Source organism: Poecile atricapillus, chromosome 25, assembly GCF_030490865.1.
Source record: "Poecile atricapillus isolate bPoeAtr1 chromosome 25, bPoeAtr1.hap1, whole genome shotgun sequence".
In the NCBI taxonomy this organism is placed as follows: Eukaryota; Metazoa; Chordata; class Aves; order Passeriformes; family Paridae; genus Poecile; species Poecile atricapillus.
This window is the reverse complement of record NC_081273.1, coordinates 6,360,338-6,378,243: the sequence shown is the minus strand read 5'-3', so window position 1 is coordinate 6,378,243 and position 17,906 is coordinate 6,360,338. Positions and strand designations below refer to the sequence as shown.

At 65.2% G+C, this 17,906-nt stretch overlaps 6 protein-coding genes across 12 annotated transcripts in view; 1 reads left to right on the top strand and 5 right to left on the bottom strand.

The window, feature by feature from the left end:
• Positions 1–17: 17 nt before the first annotated feature.
• Positions 18–3,729, bottom strand: ZPR1 (ZPR1 zinc finger). Its single transcript, XM_058857015.1, has 14 exons — positions 3,578–3,729; positions 2,820–2,981; positions 2,577–2,667; positions 2,425–2,495; positions 2,146–2,232; positions 1,947–2,069; positions 1,822–1,875; positions 1,669–1,735; positions 1,420–1,490; positions 1,120–1,209; positions 906–1,016; positions 732–818; positions 580–645; positions 18–390 (listed from the first exon to the last, which is right to left on the bottom strand). Exons 1-14 carry the CDS (start codon positions 3,725–3,727, stop codon positions 256–258), a joined length of 1,365 nt encoding a protein of 454 aa, XP_058712998.1. The 5' UTR covers positions 3,728–3,729; the 3' UTR covers positions 18–255.
• Positions 3,684–6,037, bottom strand: APOA5 (apolipoprotein A5). 3 transcript variants are annotated; one of them, XM_058857012.1, is made up of 3 exons: positions 5,907–6,037; positions 4,949–5,179; positions 3,684–4,792 (listed from the first exon to the last, which is right to left on the bottom strand). In XM_058857012.1, the coding sequence occupies exons 2-3, from the start codon at positions 5,170–5,172 to the stop codon at positions 3,829–3,831; spliced, it is 1,188 nt and encodes a 395-aa protein (XP_058712995.1). In that variant the 5' UTR covers positions 5,173–5,179; positions 5,907–6,037; the 3' UTR covers positions 3,684–3,828. The 3 variants fall into 3 exon arrangements, with proteins under 3 accessions (XP_058712995.1, XP_058712993.1, XP_058712994.1); XM_058857010.1 differs by lacking the exon at positions 5,907–6,037 and adding an exon at positions 5,619–5,863; XM_058857011.1 differs by lacking the exon at positions 5,907–6,037 and adding an exon at positions 5,422–5,573.
• Positions 6,038–6,591: 554 nt separating this feature from the next.
• Positions 6,592–8,711, bottom strand: APOA4 (apolipoprotein A4). The gene is made up of 4 exons (XM_058857008.1): positions 8,119–8,711; positions 7,938–8,004; positions 7,687–7,813; positions 6,592–7,597 (listed from the first exon to the last, which is right to left on the bottom strand). The coding sequence occupies exons 1-4, from the start codon at positions 8,527–8,529 to the stop codon at positions 6,670–6,672; spliced, it is 1,533 nt and encodes a 510-aa protein (XP_058712991.1). The 5' UTR covers positions 8,530–8,711; the 3' UTR covers positions 6,592–6,669.
• Positions 8,712–9,044: 333 nt separating this feature from the next.
• On the top strand, positions 9,045–10,008 carry APOC3 (apolipoprotein C3). The gene is made up of 4 exons (XM_058857016.1): positions 9,045–9,234; positions 9,340–9,399; positions 9,502–9,628; positions 9,818–10,008. The coding sequence occupies exons 2-4, from the start codon at positions 9,342–9,344 to the stop codon at positions 9,912–9,914; spliced, it is 282 nt and encodes a 93-aa protein (XP_058712999.1). The 5' UTR covers positions 9,045–9,234; positions 9,340–9,341; the 3' UTR covers positions 9,915–10,008.
• Positions 10,009–10,363: 355 nt separating this feature from the next.
• On the bottom strand, positions 10,364–12,248 carry APOA1 (apolipoprotein A1). The gene is made up of 4 exons (XM_058857014.1): positions 11,873–12,248; positions 11,659–11,714; positions 11,279–11,432; positions 10,364–11,203 (listed from the first exon to the last, which is right to left on the bottom strand). Exons 2-4 carry the CDS (start codon positions 11,699–11,701, stop codon positions 10,606–10,608), a joined length of 795 nt encoding a protein of 264 aa, XP_058712997.1. The 5' UTR covers positions 11,702–11,714; positions 11,873–12,248; the 3' UTR covers positions 10,364–10,605.
• A 2,527-nt stretch (positions 12,249–14,775) lies between these two features.
• SIK3 (SIK family kinase 3) overlaps positions 14,776–17,906 on the bottom strand; it is a 66,459-nt gene continuing 63,328 nt past the window's right edge. For 4 of the 5 annotated variants that reach the window (XM_058857005.1, XM_058857003.1, XM_058857004.1 and 1 more), the window contains 3 exons: positions 15,883–16,046; positions 15,037–15,169; positions 14,776–14,943 (listed from right to left, as the gene is read on the bottom strand). In XM_058857005.1, coding sequence (XP_058712988.1) covers positions 14,786–14,943; positions 15,037–15,169; positions 15,883–16,046 — 455 coding nt within the window. In that variant the 3' untranslated portion in view covers positions 14,776–14,785. Of the gene's footprint in view, positions 14,944–15,036; positions 15,170–15,882; positions 16,047–17,906 lie in introns of those variants that run through there. The other variant, XM_058857007.1, reaches the window with a different exon arrangement.

The following is a 17,906-nucleotide window of genomic DNA, read 5'->3' as shown; positions in this document are numbered from 1 at the left end:
TGAATGAAACAACAGCGGGACACCAATCGATCACTTTTATTGATCAGCTTTATTGGGGAGCCACCACCACTGCCACCCCCTGCCCCAACACATCGGCACCGCACACAGCATCTCCCCCGGGCACGCCCCAGGCCCAGCCCCGCTGCCTTTGGGCGAGAACGGCTCCACCAGGCAGGGCAGGAGAGCCCTGGCCCCACGCAAGTGCTGGTCCCTGGAGCAGCTGGGGCAGGGCTGGGAGGGCTGGGCTGGTCCCCGCTATCGGCCCGAGGCCGCCTCTGGCTCGTAGCCCTCTGTTTTCATGTCGTTCAGGCCCAGCTCTTCGTTCTGCTCAAAGGTGCGCTCGTAGCGCTGCACGCTCAGCTCCGGGTCCTCCTCTGGAGCGTACACGTTCTGTGGGGACAGGGGCACAGCTCCTGCACTCCCCTCTGCCCACAGGGCACTGGCACAGGCTGCCAGCCCTGCAGCCACCCAGGAGCAGGGGCTTCAGCAACCTGCCGTGCCCAGAGCTCCAACACGGGCCAGGGAAATGAAACCCCCCCAGACTGCCCAGAGAGCCCACGCCGGGGGCAGAGGCTGCACCTGAAGGTAACTGTTGCCTGCAGGGTCATCCATGATGAAGTGAGCCTGGGCCTTCCCCTCGATGATCTGCAGGAACAGAGCACATCCAGCCATTAAAGCTCTCCCTAATCCTTCAGCACTTCTGGCACCAGTGCAGAGTACGGAAAACTCACTTCCTGCAGCTTCCCAATGAACTCCTGCAGCTTCCCGGTCCTGCTGGCCGTGGAGCTGTCTCCCAGAGTGAAGGGGTTCTTCTCCACCTGCAAGGCAGGGGAGGCAGCTGTGAGGCAGCCCCAGGAGGGACAGGGAGGGGGCTGAGCCCCCCAGGCTGGCCCAGGACCACTCACCAGGTCACGGATGTCCTTCAGCAGCCCCTCCAGTGTGGTGAACTTCCCCCCCAGCGCTCCCATGCCCAGCTCGAACTCCAGCTCGGGGATCTCCACGCTGCACGTCTCTGACTGCAAAGGTCAGCACTCCGTGAGCCCCATGGAGGGAGGGCTGGGGCCCCCAGACTCCCCACACCCCACAGGAGGGCAGGGCAGGCATCCCAGGGCGCTGCACCTTCAGGATATCCCTGGTCATGTCGGAAGGGTCCGTAATCCGGAGGGTGATCCTGGTGCCCTGCGGTTCGATGGCTCCTCCAGACTTCACCTGGGAACAGCTGGCAGTGAGCTCCACAGGGCTTGTCCCAGCAGCCCAGAGGCCACTCCAAACCTGGGACAGTGGTCTCAGCACCCAGCTTAAAGCCCCTCCTGACAACGCCCCAAATCCAGTTTGCCTCCCACCAGCCCCACTGGGAAGTGGAGCCCAGGGACAAAGGCACAGAACACCACTCCCTGCCCCTGCCTCCTTCCTGCTCACCTCGTTGGTCCTGTGCCCACAGGAGTCACAGTTGGTGGCCATGATGATCACCTCCTTAAAGTGCGGGATTTCTGGAGCAGGGAGTCAAGGGAAACATCAAAGCAGCAACCGAGGGAAGGCAGGGCCCCCCTGGGAGCTGTGAGCAGCCTGAGACAGCTCTGCACCCCAACAGGCCTGTGGTGCAGCAGGGAGAGCCCAGGGCCATGCAGTGCCCCTCACCCCCAGCCCGTGCCCACCCTCGAAGGATACGCACTAACTTCATGTTGGTGCTGGCTGGGGCATTGCACTCGGGACAGTTGGTGTTGAACTGCAGCACCTGGGGGAGAGAAAGGGCAGCCAGAACGTCCCAGCCAGCCCAGGGCAGCTGTCCTGAGCGTCCCTCAGCTCTGCAGCACCACCCACCTCGTCCCTCAGGTCCTCGGCAGCGTCCGGCGGCCTCGCATCCACCTCCTGTCCCTGCAAGGGAAGGGTTAACTGCTGCTCCCTGGTCTGGGGTGCCCTGGGGAACCTGGGGCTGACCCTGTCACCTCCAGTCCCAGCATGGCACACTGCTGGGGGCTCCTCCTGTAGTGAGTGACCACGAGGGCCTCGTCCCTCTGCGGCGCCTGGGGGTTCTCCACAAAGCTGTTCCCGGAGGGATCATCGAGGATCTGCAGGACAAGGGGGCCTGAGGGGGCCGTCCTGCAGCCCCCATCCAGCCACAGCTGCCCTCCTGTGAGCACTCACAAAGGTGAAGGGAGAACTGACTTCCTTCAGCTGCCTCAGTTTACCAATGAACTCGTCTATTTTCCTTGCCACCTCTTGGTCTGTCGCCTGCAAGAGGACACAGAATCACGGAATCCTTTAAAATGGAAAAGACCCCCGAGATGGGATTCAGCTGTGGCAGGGGCAGCCCAGAGCTGCTGACAAAGGTGACCACAGCACAAACCAGAGCCCCAGCGCTCTCCCCACCACCGGGCAGAAGATGGACATCCCAAGCATTTCCATCCCTTCCCAGCCCCTTACCCTGCGGGTGGGCTGGTCCTGCTCCAGGCCAGCCACGGCTCTGTCAATGATCCCCTCGATGGTGGTGAGCACTTGGGAAGGGAAGGAGACAGAGGTGATGACACCATTAATGAATCCAGGGAGCACCCCCAGAACTGCTCCTGTTTACCCACCTCCCTTCTGGCTGAAGGCAGGGATCTCAAAGTCCAGCTCTGGAATTCGAGCTGAGGCACAGTCGGTCTTCACCACCTCCCTGTTCATGTCCTGCACACACAGCCAGGGAGCAGCCTGAGGATCCCCAGGAGACCCAGGGGCTCCCACACACCGGGATCACAAAGAGGTGCTGGCCCCAGCCCCCTTTCCTTTCGGGATGTGCAGGTTTTGGGCCTGGAGCAGAGCGGGGAGGCCCTGCGCACCTGGCGGGAGGTGACAGCCAGGGAGTAGCGCACGCCCTGCTCCTGGATCCTGCCCGCTGACTGGATCTCAGTGTTGGACCAGGAGCAGCTGTCGCAGGAGAAGGAGCTGACGATGATCTCTTTGAAGAAGGGGATCCTGGTGAGCAGCAGCCGCGTCACGCCCTGCGGCAGTGAGGGGCCTCGTGAGAACCCGAGTGCTGGGGGCTCCCATCACCTCCCAACGCAGGCACGTCCTGCAGCCTGCTCTCACCCCCCAGCAGCTCCTGGAAACGCCCTCCCGACCCCACCAGTGCCCCCTGCTCTGAGACCAGCTGAGGCCCCCGGCAGCTTCCTCCTCTGGAACCCCCCACCGACCCCTGCCCGCTCCTGGAGCCACTGGAGACCGCTGTGCCGAGCCCGACCCACACCAGGGCGCATCCCCTGACCCCACAGGCCCCTGCGGCCCCTCCTTGGCTCCCGCACTCCCCTGTGCCCACCCTGACCCCCGCACTCCCCTGTGCCCACCCTGACCCCCGCACTCCCCTGTGCCCACCCTGACCCCGCACTCCCCTGTGCCCACCCTGACCCCTGCACTCCCCCGAGCCCCGCACTCCCCTGTGCCCACCCTGAGCCCCGCACGCCCCTGTGCCCACCCTGACCCCGCACTCCCCTGAGCCCCGCACTCCCCTGTGCCCACCCTGACCCCCGCACGCCCCGCCGGCCCCAGCGGCCCCCGATCCCCGCAGGCCACTGCTGCCCGCCCCCCCGGGGCCCCTCACGTTGCGGAAGCAATTCATGCACAGGGACTCGATCTCTGCCGGCTGCTGCTCGCCATCCTCGGCGCTGAGGGGCCGGAACAGGGACCCCCCGGGCGCCCCGGGCCCCGCTCCGGGCCCGGCCGCCGCCTCCACGGCCCCCAGTGCCGACATGCTGCTCGGTGTCACGTGACGGCGCGCGGCGGTGACGCACGGCGATGGCGCGCGGGTCACGTGGGGCGCGCGGGCCGCGATGGCGGCGCCTTTATTTGCGTTCAGCCGCGGAGCCGCCCCGGCCCCGCCGGGCCCGCCCGCGCCTCCCCGCCCTGCCCGCCCTGCCCGCCCTCCCCGCCGCGCTCGCTCAGGCTCAGCGCCAGGTCCCGCCACAGCGCGTCCAGCCGGGCGCGCAGGTCCTCCAGGGGCGGCGGCGACGCGTCCAGCGGCTCCTCGGGCGGCTCCGGGCGGGCGCTGAGCTTCAGCCGCATCTCCTCCGTCTCGTGGTCCAGCGCCCGGGTGAAGGCGCGGATCTGCGCGTACGTGTCCTGCCGGAACTCCTCCACGCTCCGCTGCACCTCCCGCGCCAGCGCCTCCCGGGAGCGGGGCCGCGCCCCGAGCCTGCCGGGGAACGGGCTCAGCTTGGCCTTCAGCTGCTCCAGGCTCCTCTGGATCTGCTGGTGCAGGTCCCGCGCGTTGCGGGTCAGCTTGGCCGACAGCTCCTGGATGTGCTGCTGGAGCTGCTCGGGGCTGGCGCGGGCGTGCGGGGCCACGCTGCGGTGCAGCTCCTCCACGTTGCGGCGGATCTCGGTCAGCAGCCGCTCCGTGTACGGCTGGAAGATTTCCTTCACCTGCTCCGTGTGGAAGGCGATCTTGTCGGCGTAGGGAGCCATGAAGCGCTGGAGCTCGTCGGCGCCGTCCAGGAGCTGCGCCGTCACCTCCCGGCTGGGCATCAGGTGCCGCCGGAGCTCCCGGGCCCGCAGGGACGCCTGCTCCAGCAGCTCCTCCGTGAACGGCCGCAGCTGCTGCCGGAGCTCGTCCAGGTGCTTCCCGACCTGCTGGTGCACCTCGTCCACGTACGGGGACAGCTTCACCCTGAGGCTGTCCAGCTCCCTGCGGATGGCCTTGCGCAGGCTGGCCGGGTCCTCGTAGAGCGGCGGCTGCAGGCCCCTGTTGAGGGGCGACAGCTTCTCCAGGAAATCCCCCATGTAGCTGACCCCATCCTGAATGCTCTCCTTCAGGTTCCTGCACGACACAAGTCACCAACACCCCCGAGTGACCACAACCCCTCTGTGCCCCGCACACCCCCAATAAAAGCTGTCCAGGACCCTTCCCTTGTGTGCCCGGGGAGGGAGGAGCAGGGTCCCGGCCGTGCTGGGGAGCGCGGGGCGCTGCACTCACGTCAGGTCCCTGCCCAGCTTGCTCTGGCCGTGCTCCAGGCTGTCCTTGTCACCCGTCAGCTGGCTCAGGTACTCCCAGAGGCCGCTCTGTGCCGGCTTGGCCGGGGACACTGCGGGCGGGAGCGGGGCTTGTGCTGCCGCGCACCCTGCCCTGCTGCCCCCGTGCCCGCACCCACCCGGGCAGCCGGCCAGCAGCGAGAGGAGCAGCGCAGCCTTCAGCAGCATGGTCCGGCTGCAGGAGAGAACGGAGAGGACTGTCCGAGCGCTCACGGGGTGCTGGCACCTCTTCTGCGCGCCCCCTCGCTGCTGCCTGCAAGGACCGCGCTCCTGGGGTCCGCTCTGACGGCCGGAGCTCCCCTGAAAACTCCTGGGGCTCCCCGAAACACCTCGGGTCCCCCGCAACCCCGCTGCCGTGCCCCTGGAGCCACACCCAGCTCCTCCGGCCGCATACACTTGAAGCCCCCCGCCCCTCACCTGTCTCGGGTCGCCTCCCGCGTCCCTCCCGCCCGGAGGCGGCCGGTGGCCGCCCTTATATAGGCTCGGGGGGCGGCCGAGGAGCGGGCGATAAGGCGGCTTTGGTACGGGAAGGCTTTTTGGACCTCACTCCGTGTAAACACAACGTGGAGGTCCGAGCACGTTCCGGGGAGGTGACCTGGGGGCCGGCCACTAACCTGACTGCCCGCTGCCCCCCGGGCTCGGGGGACGGGGCTGGCCCTGCCCCGCCGCCCATCTCCGCACCCCGGAGGGAACGCTGGATGGAGCTGCCGGGATGGGGATGGGGATGGGGATGGGGATGGGGATGGGGATGGGGATGGGGATGGGGATGGGGACACCGGCTGCAGCTCCAGTCGAGGGGAAAACGGAGCTCGGAACCGCCGGAGCTGGAGCCGCGGGATGGGTGCGGGAGGGCGAGCTCCGGCTGTGCGGGGAGGGCTGGGATGAGCGGCTCGGGAGCGCACCTTCCCTTTCCTCAGCTGCGCTCCCGCCGGCCGCCCAGCCCGCCGTGCTTGTGTCCTTTCCTTTGCACGCCGGTTTTTACCGGGACTGGACGCGGGCGCCCTGCGGTGGGGGCGAAGTCCGGCGCTCCCGGGGTGAAGCGCCGAGCAGTCGCCAGCGCTGCTGCGGCACCAAAGTCCGCTCGGCTCCCTCGCCTGGGCCGACACGTGAGGTCGCTCCAGGCAGCGCTGGCCGTGCCTCAGCTCGGCCCGGGATCCTGCCAGCAGAGCGCCTCAGTCGCCTTTCCCTGTCCCTGATCCGCGGAGCTCCTTTGCTGCGCTGCGGGGACGAGGTGTCTGTCACCCCCCGCAGATCCCCGTCCTTCGTGGCATCCCCACCGCAGCGCGGATGTTTGGCCGCATCCCGGGGCTCTGCCCCTCCGCAGCCACCTGTGTGCCCCCGGCTGTGTGAGGTGACAGCGAGGCCCCGGCCCCGGGCTGGCCCATGGGCTCACCTGGCTGCCATCGTCTGCACCCACCACAGACACCTCCCACCCACCCGACCTGACCTCTGCTCCCTCTCCCTGGTGCCCCAGAACCCAAATTCGGGGCGATGCTCCCCTCTCAGAGCAAGTGAGGGTGCCCCAGCTATCCCATCCCGGGGTAGAACAGCGGGATGCTGTGGGGAGGAAGGACACGGACCAGCACGTGCATCACAAGATTTATTTCTGCCACTGGAAGCGGCCAGGAGCGCTTGGAATGTGTGTGGATGGCTGCCTGGAGTGGCTTAATTCTCTGGGGGTGGGACGGTGCTGAGGAAAGCAGCCACCTTCTCCCGCACCTCCTTCTCCAGCAGCTCCAGGTGATCCTCCACGCCGGCAGCGCCCGAGTCCAGCTTGCCGCGCATCTCCTCCAGCCGCTGCACCAGCTGCTTCCCGAAGGTCTCTCCGAAGGGAGCCGCCTGCTGCCGGAAGGCCTCCAGCGTGTTCCCCACACGCTGCTCCAGCTGCTGGGCCAGGGGAGCCAGGCGCTGCCGCAGGCTCTCGGCATCTCCGCTCGCCGCCTCCCGCAGCTCCCGGGCCAGCGGGCTCAGCTGGGCGCGCAGCTCCTCCGAGCTGGTGGCCAGGCGGGTGCGCAGCTCCTCGGCCGCCCGCTCCATCTGCACGGTCAGGCTCTCCAGCTGCCGGTTGAGGCCGTCCTGCACCTCCTGGGCGTAGGGGCTGAGCCCGCGCCGCAGCTCGGCCACGCTCTGCTCCACCTGCGCCTTCAGCTCATCTGCCATGGGCGACAGCCGCTCCTTCAGGGTCTCCACGCCGCCGTCGATCTGCTGCTGCAGCCGGTCAGCGTAGGGGCTCAGGGAGGTCTGGATGCTCTGGGCGTTGTCCCTCAGCCGCTCCCGCAGCTCGGCCGCGTAGGGCTCCAGCGCCCGCTGCAGCTCCCCGGCGCCGCTGTCCACCCGGGAGCGCAGCTCCTCGGCGTACGGGCTCATCTTGGCCTGCAGCTGGCGGATGTTGGTGCCGATCTGCTGGTGCACCTCGTCGGCATAGGGAGCCAGCTTGGCCTGCAGCTGCTGCAGCTCCCGCTGGATCTGCTCCTTCAGCCGCTGGGAGTCCTGCACCAGCCGCGCCTGCAGCTCGGTGGCAAAGGGCACCAGCCGCTCCTGCAGGTCCTCGGCGTAGGCGCTGACGCTGTGCAGGTTGCTCTTCAGCAGGGTGCTGCGGACAGGGGACACGTCAGGGCCCGTGCGCCCACACCCCCGGCACCCCCAGTGCCCCCCAGCCCCCCGCACTGTGGCTCGGCTCACTTGAGCTGCTTGCTGATCTCAGCCTGCTGCAGCTGGCCCACCGTGTCCTTGGCATTGCTGCCCAGCTCCGTGAAGTACTTCCAGATCACGCTGGCCACCTCGTCAGGGTTCACATCAGCCCGTGAGCCTGCAAGGGGTGCTGGGATCAGCGCTCACACAGCCCCGTTCCCCAGGGACAGCGGCGACATTCCCCATCCCTGCCCCGGGCCGGGAGCACCCTGCTGGCACCAGGGACCCTCCCGCCACCTCACCTGAGATCGCCAGGAGAACCAGGACAAGGGCGGCCGCCTTCGGCGCCATCCTGAGCGCTGGGGACTCCTGTGGGAGCACAGAGGGGAGGTGAAGGAAGCCCCACGGACCAGCAGCAGCCCCCCAGCCCCCTGCCAGAGGCGATGGAGACCCTGGCTCCCTCCAGCCCCTGCAGCTGCTCACCTGTGCTGCCACGGCTGTGGTACCTGCGGAGCTGCTGCTCCCAGCGCTATTTATGCAGCCTGAGCGCTCCTGCGGCTTCCACGCGGGCTGTGACACAGCAAGGGCTTGGACTTTAGCACGGTCACAACGTGGAGGTGCCTGACGTGCGCACGGGCCTGACATCACCCAGAGCCTGACACAACCCCGGCCCCGCCAGCCCCAGCGGGGTGACAGGGACAGGCTGGGATGGGGGTGCGCAGGACACACCGAGCCCCTCCCGGGGACAGCGACCCTGGCCTGAGGGGACACCTCGTGGCTCTGTGGGTGCAGCAATGGCCCCATCAGTGCTGGCAGTGCAGTAACTGGGATGTGTGGTTGTGGGATGGGTGGCAGCGGGACAGGACACGGGGACTGGGGATGCTGCAGGGACATCCCGGCTCTGCCACCGGCTGTGCTGTGCCTGGGCTGGGCAGCGGGGCAGGACACGGGCTCAGGGGGACGCTTTGATGGAGCTGGGGGACACACGAGGCTGTGCACAGGCAGGATGGTATCTTTCCTTCCCAGCCCAGGCTCCTGGATGAAGCCCTGGCCCAGAAGAGGCCCGGACGCTGCAGGGCACTGCAGCCCCACGGTGCCTGGGAACGGAGCAGGGACCCGGGCGTGTCCCTGCCCGTGGGCATCGCGCTCTCGGTGCGCACCCGGGCAGCCCCCGGCCCAGCCCACCCCCGCCCCGGGGGCGATGTGTCACAGCGGGCAAAGGGCAGGGGCAGGGACCAGCCAGGCAGTGGCAGTGGCAAGTCCGAAGAGCCTCGCGGTGCCCGAGGCGGTCGTGCCCGGGGACAGGGCCGCTGGATGTCACCCTTGTGCCGCGTGTGCCCAGGGCTGTCCCCTGCCGCGGGCACCGGGCTGGCTGCGCACACGCGTGTTGCACACGCACAGTTCTGCCCGGCTGTCCGCGCACACGGACACCCCAGCAGGCTCCGGCCCCGAGGGATTTCCCAACTCCTGGCTGGACGCGGCGCCCCTGCAGCCCCCCCGCGCCCTGCCCTGACCTTTGCACAAATCCCCCAGGGCGGCAGTGGGGAGGGTATAAAGAGAGAGCCCGGGGCTGCCCCCGCGTCACAGAGCCCGGCACAGGTGAGTGGGGACATCCCTGGTGAGGGTCGTGCTGGGGAGGACACGGGGTCGGGACCCCCGTGCCCCCCCTGCTGCCCCACATCCTGCGCTCTGCTCTCTCCCCAGCCATGAAGGCGCCGCTGCTGTTCCTGCTCGCCTGCACGGCCGTCCTGGCACTGGGAGCAAGTAAGGGCTGTGCAGGAGGAGGGGTCGGGGCTCAGGGTGTTGGGGGGCTCACACGGGGGGCACAGCCCGGCGGCCCCAGTCCCACCGGGCTCCTGCTTGCAGGGGCCGACGCGCCCGAGCAGCCGAAGGCGCTGGTGCAGAAGGTGCAGGAGCTGGCCCAGAAAGCCACGGCCATGGCCAAGGACGCCTTCAGCAGGGTGCGGGAATCGGAGGCGGCGCAGCAAGCCAGGTGCCCCCGAACCCCACCATCCCTGTCCCTGTCCCTGTCCCTGTCCCTGTCCCTGTCCCTGTCCCTGTCCCTGTCCCTGTCCCTGTCCCTGTCCCTGTCCCTGTCCCTGTTCCCCTTCCCCGGTGCCGGCGGGGAGCCCGGCCGGGGCCCCGCGCTGACCCCCTGCCCTCCCCTCCCCTCCCCGTGCAGGCAGTGGCTGTCGGACAACGCGGAGCTGGCGAAGCAGCGGCTGGTGTGGCTCAAGGAGCAGCTGGCGGAGCTCTGGAAGAAGACTCCGGCCGCGTAGCCTCGCCAGGGGCTGCCCGGGGACTGTCGGGGCTGGGGACCACCGGGGCCCACCCGCTGTCGCGGTGCTCTCAATAAAGCGGGGCTGACGCAAACGCTGTGCTGGCATCACTGGGGGGCTGGAGAGGAGGAGTGCGAGCCGCAGGGAGAGGGAGGGCTGGGACAGACATCAGCACTGAGGTACACACGGCCGTGTCGGGGTGCCCAGGGTGGCAGGAGCCGGGTGTTGCTTCCAAAATCTCCTGTAAATTCAGCGCCACCGTACTCCAGCGCCCTGTGCGGGGCTGGGCGCGGCTGCACCCCGGGCAGAGCCGGACCCGGTACTGGGCGAGCTCAGGGCGCCCCTCACCAGCTCTGTGTCCCCCCACTCCCTCTGGGTCCCCCAGTAGCCCCAGCTCAGAGCACCCTTGTCCCCTCCAGCATCCACTGCAAAGACTGAGCGAGCTCCAATAACTTAAGTCAAGTTTATTTGTCAAAAGGGAGGCAAAGCTGAGAGCGACGCCGGGTCGGGGAGGGAATTCTAGGGGAGGAGGGGGTCTCCGGGGAGGACACCCTAGGGCTGGGCTGGCCCGGGGCTCCTGCAGCCTGTCCCCAGAGCCCCCTGAGGAGAAGTGCCCGGGGCAGGGCAGGGAGCACCCGGGGCGGCTGCGGAGCGGGGCTGGGGTCAGTCCCTGGCCGCGCCGGCCGGCAGCTCAAGCCACGGTCTTCTGGAGATCCTCCAGCAAGGTGAGGAAACGGGCCTTGAGGGTCTCGGTGTAGGGGGTGAGGCGCTCCTTGAAGTCCTGCACCAGGGGCGTCATCTTCTCCCGCAGGTTGCTGAGATGCTCCACCACCTTGGCCTGGTATTCAGCGGCCTGGGGGAAGCCCTTCTCCCGGATCTCCTCCAGCTTCTGGCTCAGCTTCTGCCGCAGCTCATCGCTGAAGGGGGCCACGTTCTTGCGCAGCTCCTCGACGTGTCCGCGCAGACGGTCCCGCGCCTCCTCGGCCACCGGGGTCAGCTTCTGCTGCAGCAGCTCCACCTTCTGCTTGCTCAGCTCCTTCAGCTCCTGGGCGAGGGGTGCCAGGCGCTGGCGGTACTGCTCCAGATCTTCTGTCCACTTGGCAGAGAACTGGTCCAGGAAGGGCTTGATTTTCTCCTTCACCTCCTCCAGGTCCTTGGTCAGCTCCTTGCGCAGGGACTCGGTGTCTTTCAGCCACATCTCCCGCACCTCTTTGTAGTAGGGGGCCACATCCTCTCTCAGCTTGGCTGCGGCTGCGCCCAGGGTGTCGAGGTTCTCGCCCAGCTTCAGGCTGCGGGAGGGGAGGGAGGTCACACACGGCGCCCGGGGTCCCCCGCCAGTCCCCCGCCACCCGCCTCCCACTTACTCCAGCTGTTTGCCCACGGTGGAGGCCTCGAACTGGGCAATGGCTTCCTTGCCGCTGGCCTTCACTGTCTCCAGGTACACATCGAGCATGTCCTTGAGGCGATCCAGGGGCGCCTGGGGCTCATCGTGCTGCCAGAAGGAGCGGGCCTGGGTGCCTGCGGAGAGAGCCGCGTGTGCTCAGGACGCACCGCCCGGGGACGGCTCCAGCCCTGCCGGGGACCTGCCCGGCTCGGGAGGAACCGGGGAGCCCCTTGGCTGCAGCCCGACTCGCAAAGAGCTTCGGAAAGCGGCGGCTTCCAGCAGCGCTCGCATCGGGCTCAGCCGCCCCATCCCGCCCGCGCTGCCCCATCCCGCGGGGACCCGCAGCCCGCCCGGACCTACCCGTCAGGCACAGCAGGGCGAGGGTCAACACCACGGCTCTCATCTTGGCGATGGACCTGCGGGCAGAGCAAGAGAGTTGGGCGCGGGGAGCCCCGGCAAATCCGACCCCGGCTGGGCTGAGCCCCCGGCCCGGCTCGAGGGGTCCCCGCCGGGGCGGCGGGCGAGGGGCACCGCTCCGTCCCGGCGGGTCCTGCGGAGGAGCCCGGGCTCTTACCAGCTCTCTCTGCTGCTGCTGCTCGTCCCGTCTGAGCGGCCGGGGCTCCGCGGCCGCTATTTATGCCGGAGGGGCAGTTCCGCGGAGATAAGCCAGCGCGGAGAGCGCTCCCGGCGCGCAGGGTTCAAGGATCGCGCAGCATCGCCGAGCGGAGCGGGCTTGGCAGGGGCGGCGAGCAAACAGGAGCTCCCCGCGGGACGCGCCTCGCCGGCCAAGGAGCTGTTTACGCTCCCGGTGACCCAGATTCCCGCTGGCCCTGCGGCCTTGCCGGGGCCCCTCGCAGCCCCCAGGGACTGGCCGCCGGCCCAGGGACAAGGTTTATTCCCGCAGGGATTTGGCCTGCCGTACCCGGACCCCTCGCCTCGGCCGCGGGTCTGTGCCCCGTCCTTCACCGGGCCGCTCACGTCACCCCCTTTTCCCGCTGTGTCCCCAACTCGGAGGTCCGGGGAGCTGCGCCCCTGCCCGCCCACGGCAGCTCTCGCAGAGAACCGGGGCAAAGCGAAGGCTCAGCCCGGAGCAGGCAGCGGCACTGGCACGGCCACCCCAAAACTCCCCTCAGCCGGAGCCGAGCCCAGGTGCTTCCCTGTCCCTTTGTCACCAGCCCAGGGATGCACCCGAATCGAGCGCACCGGGCTGAGCACAGGGAGAGAGGGGACAGGGAGAGAGGGGCCGCAGGGCTGGCAGTGCCGGGGGAGGAATGATGCTCCTGTTTCTGGGTGGCACCGGCTCCCTGCAGCCCCAGCCCGCGGCGGCTGGCTCGGCATCCCAAGGCTATTGCCAGCCCAGGTGCTGCAGGGCGCTGGAGGCACAGGCACAGCTCCCTGCGCCTCCCAGACTCTGCCCACCGCTGGCAAAGGCAGCAGACACCGGGCAGGGGCTGCTCTGCAGCGCTGCCGTGCCCCAAACCCGCACGGGCTCCAGCTGCAGGGGGGCTGCGAGTGCCGGGGGGGCTTTGGGACACCCAACAGGGGGAGCTGCTGGAACCGGGGCAAGTGACAGCCCCAGGGATGGACTGGGGACACAGCAGCTGCCGCCCCTTGAACTTTGGCGTTGAGCAACAAGGCAAACAAGAACCCGGGGAAGATCATAATCATGGTTTTATTTGTTATGATCCCACTGTCCAACTAATTGACTAGTTGCAAGTGACCCACAAAAAAATGGACTGAAGAATTACTGAAACCTTTTTTTTTTTCCTGTTCGTTTTTAGTCCAACATAAATGAGGAAGAAAAAAAAAATACTTCTGACATTTCCAAAAAACAGAAATAATAGCAAAGTATATTAATATACATTCAACATATACTGCGCGTATTGATTACTACAATACAAAGCCATGATAAAAAAAGTGTGATACTGCGGATGGCACGGTGACGCGGCCCTGCGGGCCGGCTGCTGCTGGGGGGGGCCCGGCGACTCTCCCAGGATACAGTGTCATGTAAACAAAAGGAAAACGAACCCAAGGGACAGAGCAAAAGGCTTTCAGCGTTTCCCACCCTTCCCGCTCCGTGCGGCGGGCTCCCCGAGCCCGTGCGCGGCCGGGATGTGCAGCTCCCCTCCTCTCCGATTTTCGGGATCGCAGAACCATCAGCGTTGTTCTCCCGGAGAAGGGGAGGCCGGGAAGAGGCACGGGGTAAGGATAGCAAAGTCACCTCTGCCGTGCTGGTTTCACACTTCCTTCTGTGCAAAGTCAGGAGGGCTGGGTCGATGTTTCCTTTAGTTTTAAAAAATATTCCAGAAAAAATGTCAGTAAGAAGGATCTGAGCTGGAGCTCGTCGAGTCCCAAAGGCAAGGGTGACACCATGTGCTCCTGAGCCCCAGCGGGGGGGGGCCTCCCGCTCTATCCACCACGGAAAGGATGGAAAAGGGACAAAGAAGAGACCTCTGCACGTCCCAACTGTGTAAGGAGAGTTACCACTGTCGCCACTGGCACGAGAGAAAACCAGTCACAAGTACAATGTCATTAAAAGAAATAAAATACTTTGAACAAAAGGTGCAAGTCACAATTCATATAGAACAGAATCTAGTTAAAAATTTCTCTCAAACAGAAATTCCTTTTGCCTTTTATTAATAACAATAATAATAAAACAACATTTACCAAAAAAAACAATTCCTACGTGATCAGGAGGAAAAGCGAAGGAAACAAAGAAAAATCCATCTGCCCTACATTAGCCAGGAAAAGAAAAAACCCCAAGTCGTGGCAGATTTGGAAAGAAAAGGGAAGGGAGGACAGGGCAGGGGTGATCCTGTCAGCACCCCGACACACGAGAGGGAACAGAGCAGACAGAGGTGAGACAAGAAGTGGATTGCACCGGGGTGGGGAGGGCCCCCGCCAGCGCTGCCAAGCCCAGACCCCCCAGTGCAGCGGGACAGAGTGGAAGGAGAGCGTGGCCTCCATCCAGGAGCGGCTCCCATCCCCTTGGGCTGCTCGGGGCAGGCTCAGGGAGGCTCAGCCCGGCGCGGGGCCCCGGGCAGGGCCAGCCCCCAGAGCAGCCCCCGCTGCCGAGGCCGATCCTCCGTGTCGGGCTCAGGGCTCTGGGCGTAGCTGGAGTTACAGGCAAGTGTGGCAGAAATTAAAGAACCCAAAGGAACGACACACTGGATGAAGTGAGGATGAGGAAAGGGGCCATGGTATTCCAGTTAGTCAGAAATACTACGGCAATTTGGCGCAATGCTGCTAGATACTGTTGGTTTAAAATGGACCTTTTCATTTCAAAGCTGTACACAAACCCTGCAAGAGAGAGAAAGAGAGATGTTAGGGGATGCCAGAATGGCACATCTCCTCCCTCAGCCCTCCAGCACTCCCACCCCCAGCACTGGAGCAATGGGCAGGGAAGGTGACCCTTGGAAGCGAGGCTGTGGAGGCAGCCCCAGGTGTAGTGTGGAGAGAGGACACACGGATACTCACTCCCTCCTGGTTACACCCCCGCCTGCTCCATCCCAAAGGGCACCTCCGGGTGCTTGTAGCTCAGCAGGACGTCCGTGATACACGTCGAGGGGTAGCAGGAGGTGTTGAGGTGCTGGCTGCCATCGCCCAGGTTCGCGTGCTCTTGACCTTCCAAACTCTCCCCACATTCTGTAAGGGCAGAGGTGACTGAGCAGCTGTCGCTGTGACAGCTCCCCGAGGAGCTGCCCACACCCCCTGCCACGTGGGCAGCCCCAGGCTCACCCTCGCCGTCCCTGTCCCGCAGCTGCTGGCTGGCCATCAGCGACGACTGGCTGAGCACGGCGTCCGACATCCGAGCTGAGCTGAGCGCTTTTCCTGCCATCAAACTCATTCCAGGCAAGTTATCCAACTGCACCTGTGGAGGTGGCAGGACACACTCACGGGGAGCTCAGGAGAGGATCCTGCTCTTCCCCATCTGCCCATGGACAGGGTGCACAGGGAGCCTCTGCAAACCTCCAGCAAGGGTTTGGAAAGACAAGATGTGCATCAGGCACAGCTTGGGTGCAGCCCGTCCCTTCAACAGAATGATGGACTGAATGGTCCAAATCCATCTGAACCAACAGAACCACAGCATAGCTGGGGCTGGAAGGGAGATCTGGAGGTCATCCTGGAGGATGATCACCTGGAGCAGGTGACAGAGAAACACATCTGGGTGGTTTTGGGATGTCTCCAGGGAGGAAGACTCCAGGCCCTAACTGGGCAGCTATTCCAGTGCTCTGCCACCCTCCACAGAAAGAAGTTCCTCCTAATGTTGAGGTGGAACTTGTGTTTTAGTTTCTAGACATTGCTCCTGATCCTGTCACCAGGCACCACTGAACCAGTGAAGGTGACATTCTCATCTACAGCAGGAGGGAGCTGGAGCAAAGCACACACCAAGATCTGGGCAGGACAGTTCCCAGCAGCCCAAACCCCACAGGGTGCAGAGCACTGAGGTCTGGGTTACCATGACCAGCTCCACCACAGCACTGCAGGACCCACAGCTGGGCCAGATGTGTCTGCAGAGCCCTGTGTGGCCACAGCCAGGCCAGGCTGTTTCAGAGGAGGGCCCTGGGAGGAAGAGGCACCTACGTAGGCATCATCACTGTTCTGGATGGTGTGATGTCTCTGCAGGGTGCGGGGCCGCGGGTGCTCGCTGGATGAGGGGCGCACGGGGTAGCCCAGGCCGTTGTGGTCAGGCACCTGCATGGCTTGGCCAGGGGAGCTCCTGTCCATGCAGTTCCCTCCGATGGACTCTTGAAAACCAGACAGGACAGAAAAAGGACAGGTTAGTAAAGGAACCTGCAGCTCCCAGCCACCTGTGCCACTGCAGAACTGAGATGTGATGCCACACACAAACGCTCCTTGCTGGCAGGACAGGACCCCCAGCTGCTCCAGTTGGAGTGGCACAGCACCACTGCCCCCGCCTGCACTCACACAGGCTTCTCCCTCTAGCATTAATATGTATTCCCAAAGGATCCCAATGCTAGCTGCCTTCCATCAGGTCTACAAAGGCAGTCTCAAGCTGGAGGCACTGGGGCAGGAGCACAGGAACCAGACCCTTTCCCACTTCTGCCTTCCCCTGGAGCCTGAGCTCGACCCTCAGCCTGCTCACATGGTTACACAAGAGCTGGGGGAGCCTCCAACACGGGATGTTCCAGCAGGGCCCCTTGGCAATTGTAAGCAACATAATCCTGCTGGAAGAGCTGGCCAGGATCTTCGCTTTTATCAGATGACTTCTCCCTGCCCTCTCACAATCTGGCTGCGGGAGCACACCAGCGCTCTGCCTGGCAAAGTCCATCTGCGCTGCAAGCTCTTGTGACTGAGGGCAAAGGCCACATTCCTATCAGGCAAAGCCTCTCGTCATCAAGTACACGATGTTTTGGATGAAGTCCTGAGCCATGGAGGAGCCTGTCAGCGGGGCTGAGCTCGCTGAGCACAGACCCCGCCGAGCACCAACGCCCGACAGGGCTGGGAGCGCTGGGGAGCCGCCCCGAGGCGACACAGCTGAAGGGACATCCCTCACAAAGCCAGAACTTTCCCAGGGCTTTGGCCAGTGGGAAGTGATGTCCTGCTGTGCTGGGACAGAGCACAGCCCAGCTGGCACTGAAACTGCCACAAAACTGCTCCCCAAAGAGACCTCATAGAATCCTACAACACCCTCACTCAGACCCACAAGGACCATGCAAGTCTAACTCCTGGCCCTGCACAGGGCAGTCCCAAAATGTGCCCACAAATTTAGCAGAATTCAAGTGAGACCCCATCCCATGTGGCCCCCACGCCTCTCACAGCCAGGTGAGCATGGACAGCACAGCCAGCACACTGCTGCCCGTGCCCTTCCTCCATCAGGAATGTGGCATTCCTGCAGAGCCCTGTCCCAGGGCACTCAGAGACTGCCTCCCCCTGCCTTTGCACAACCGTGGGGTTACGTGCGGTTAACAGTCAGCTTTCCCGGAAAAGCGAGAAGGAAAACATGAGGTAACAGATGTTAGCGGATCAGTGCCACCCACACACTGCTTGGGATGCTGCTCCAGCTATGGGAACAGTGGTTGGGGCCAGCAGCCTGCTGCTCCAGCTCCACAAACAGCCCCGGCCCCAGTCCCTGCGCTGCAGGTGATGACTTCCCTCAGCCTGGAAGAGCCAGGACCCAAAAAACATCTGCTTCCCAAAGCTAGCACTGCACCTCTGGGGATGCTGCTTTGGACCAAGGGACAGACACCCCAAAAACACACCCCCAGACGTGCAGAGGAGAGCCTTTCATCCCCACATCCTTTGTGTCACTGTGGCATGTGATGCTGGCACGGCGCTGCCGCCAGCTCGGCTCCCTCCGTGCCGAGCCCAGGCAGGTTTCCCACGGGCAGCGCTCCCGGGACGGCTACGCTGGAGCAAAACTGGAGCAGGGCTGTTCACAGGCAGCTCAGTCACATCCCAGACAGATCTGGTTGGCTCTCAAGGTCCCCGGCTGCCATCCCTGGCAGATGCTCCACAGACATCCAGAGCTCTGATCAGCGTCAGCACGCGCCCGTGGAAGCACAGACACCCCCGAGCCACTGGGAAGTCACGCTCTGCTCCAGGGAAAACATCTGGGGAGCTGAGGCAGGGAGAGAAGATACCCC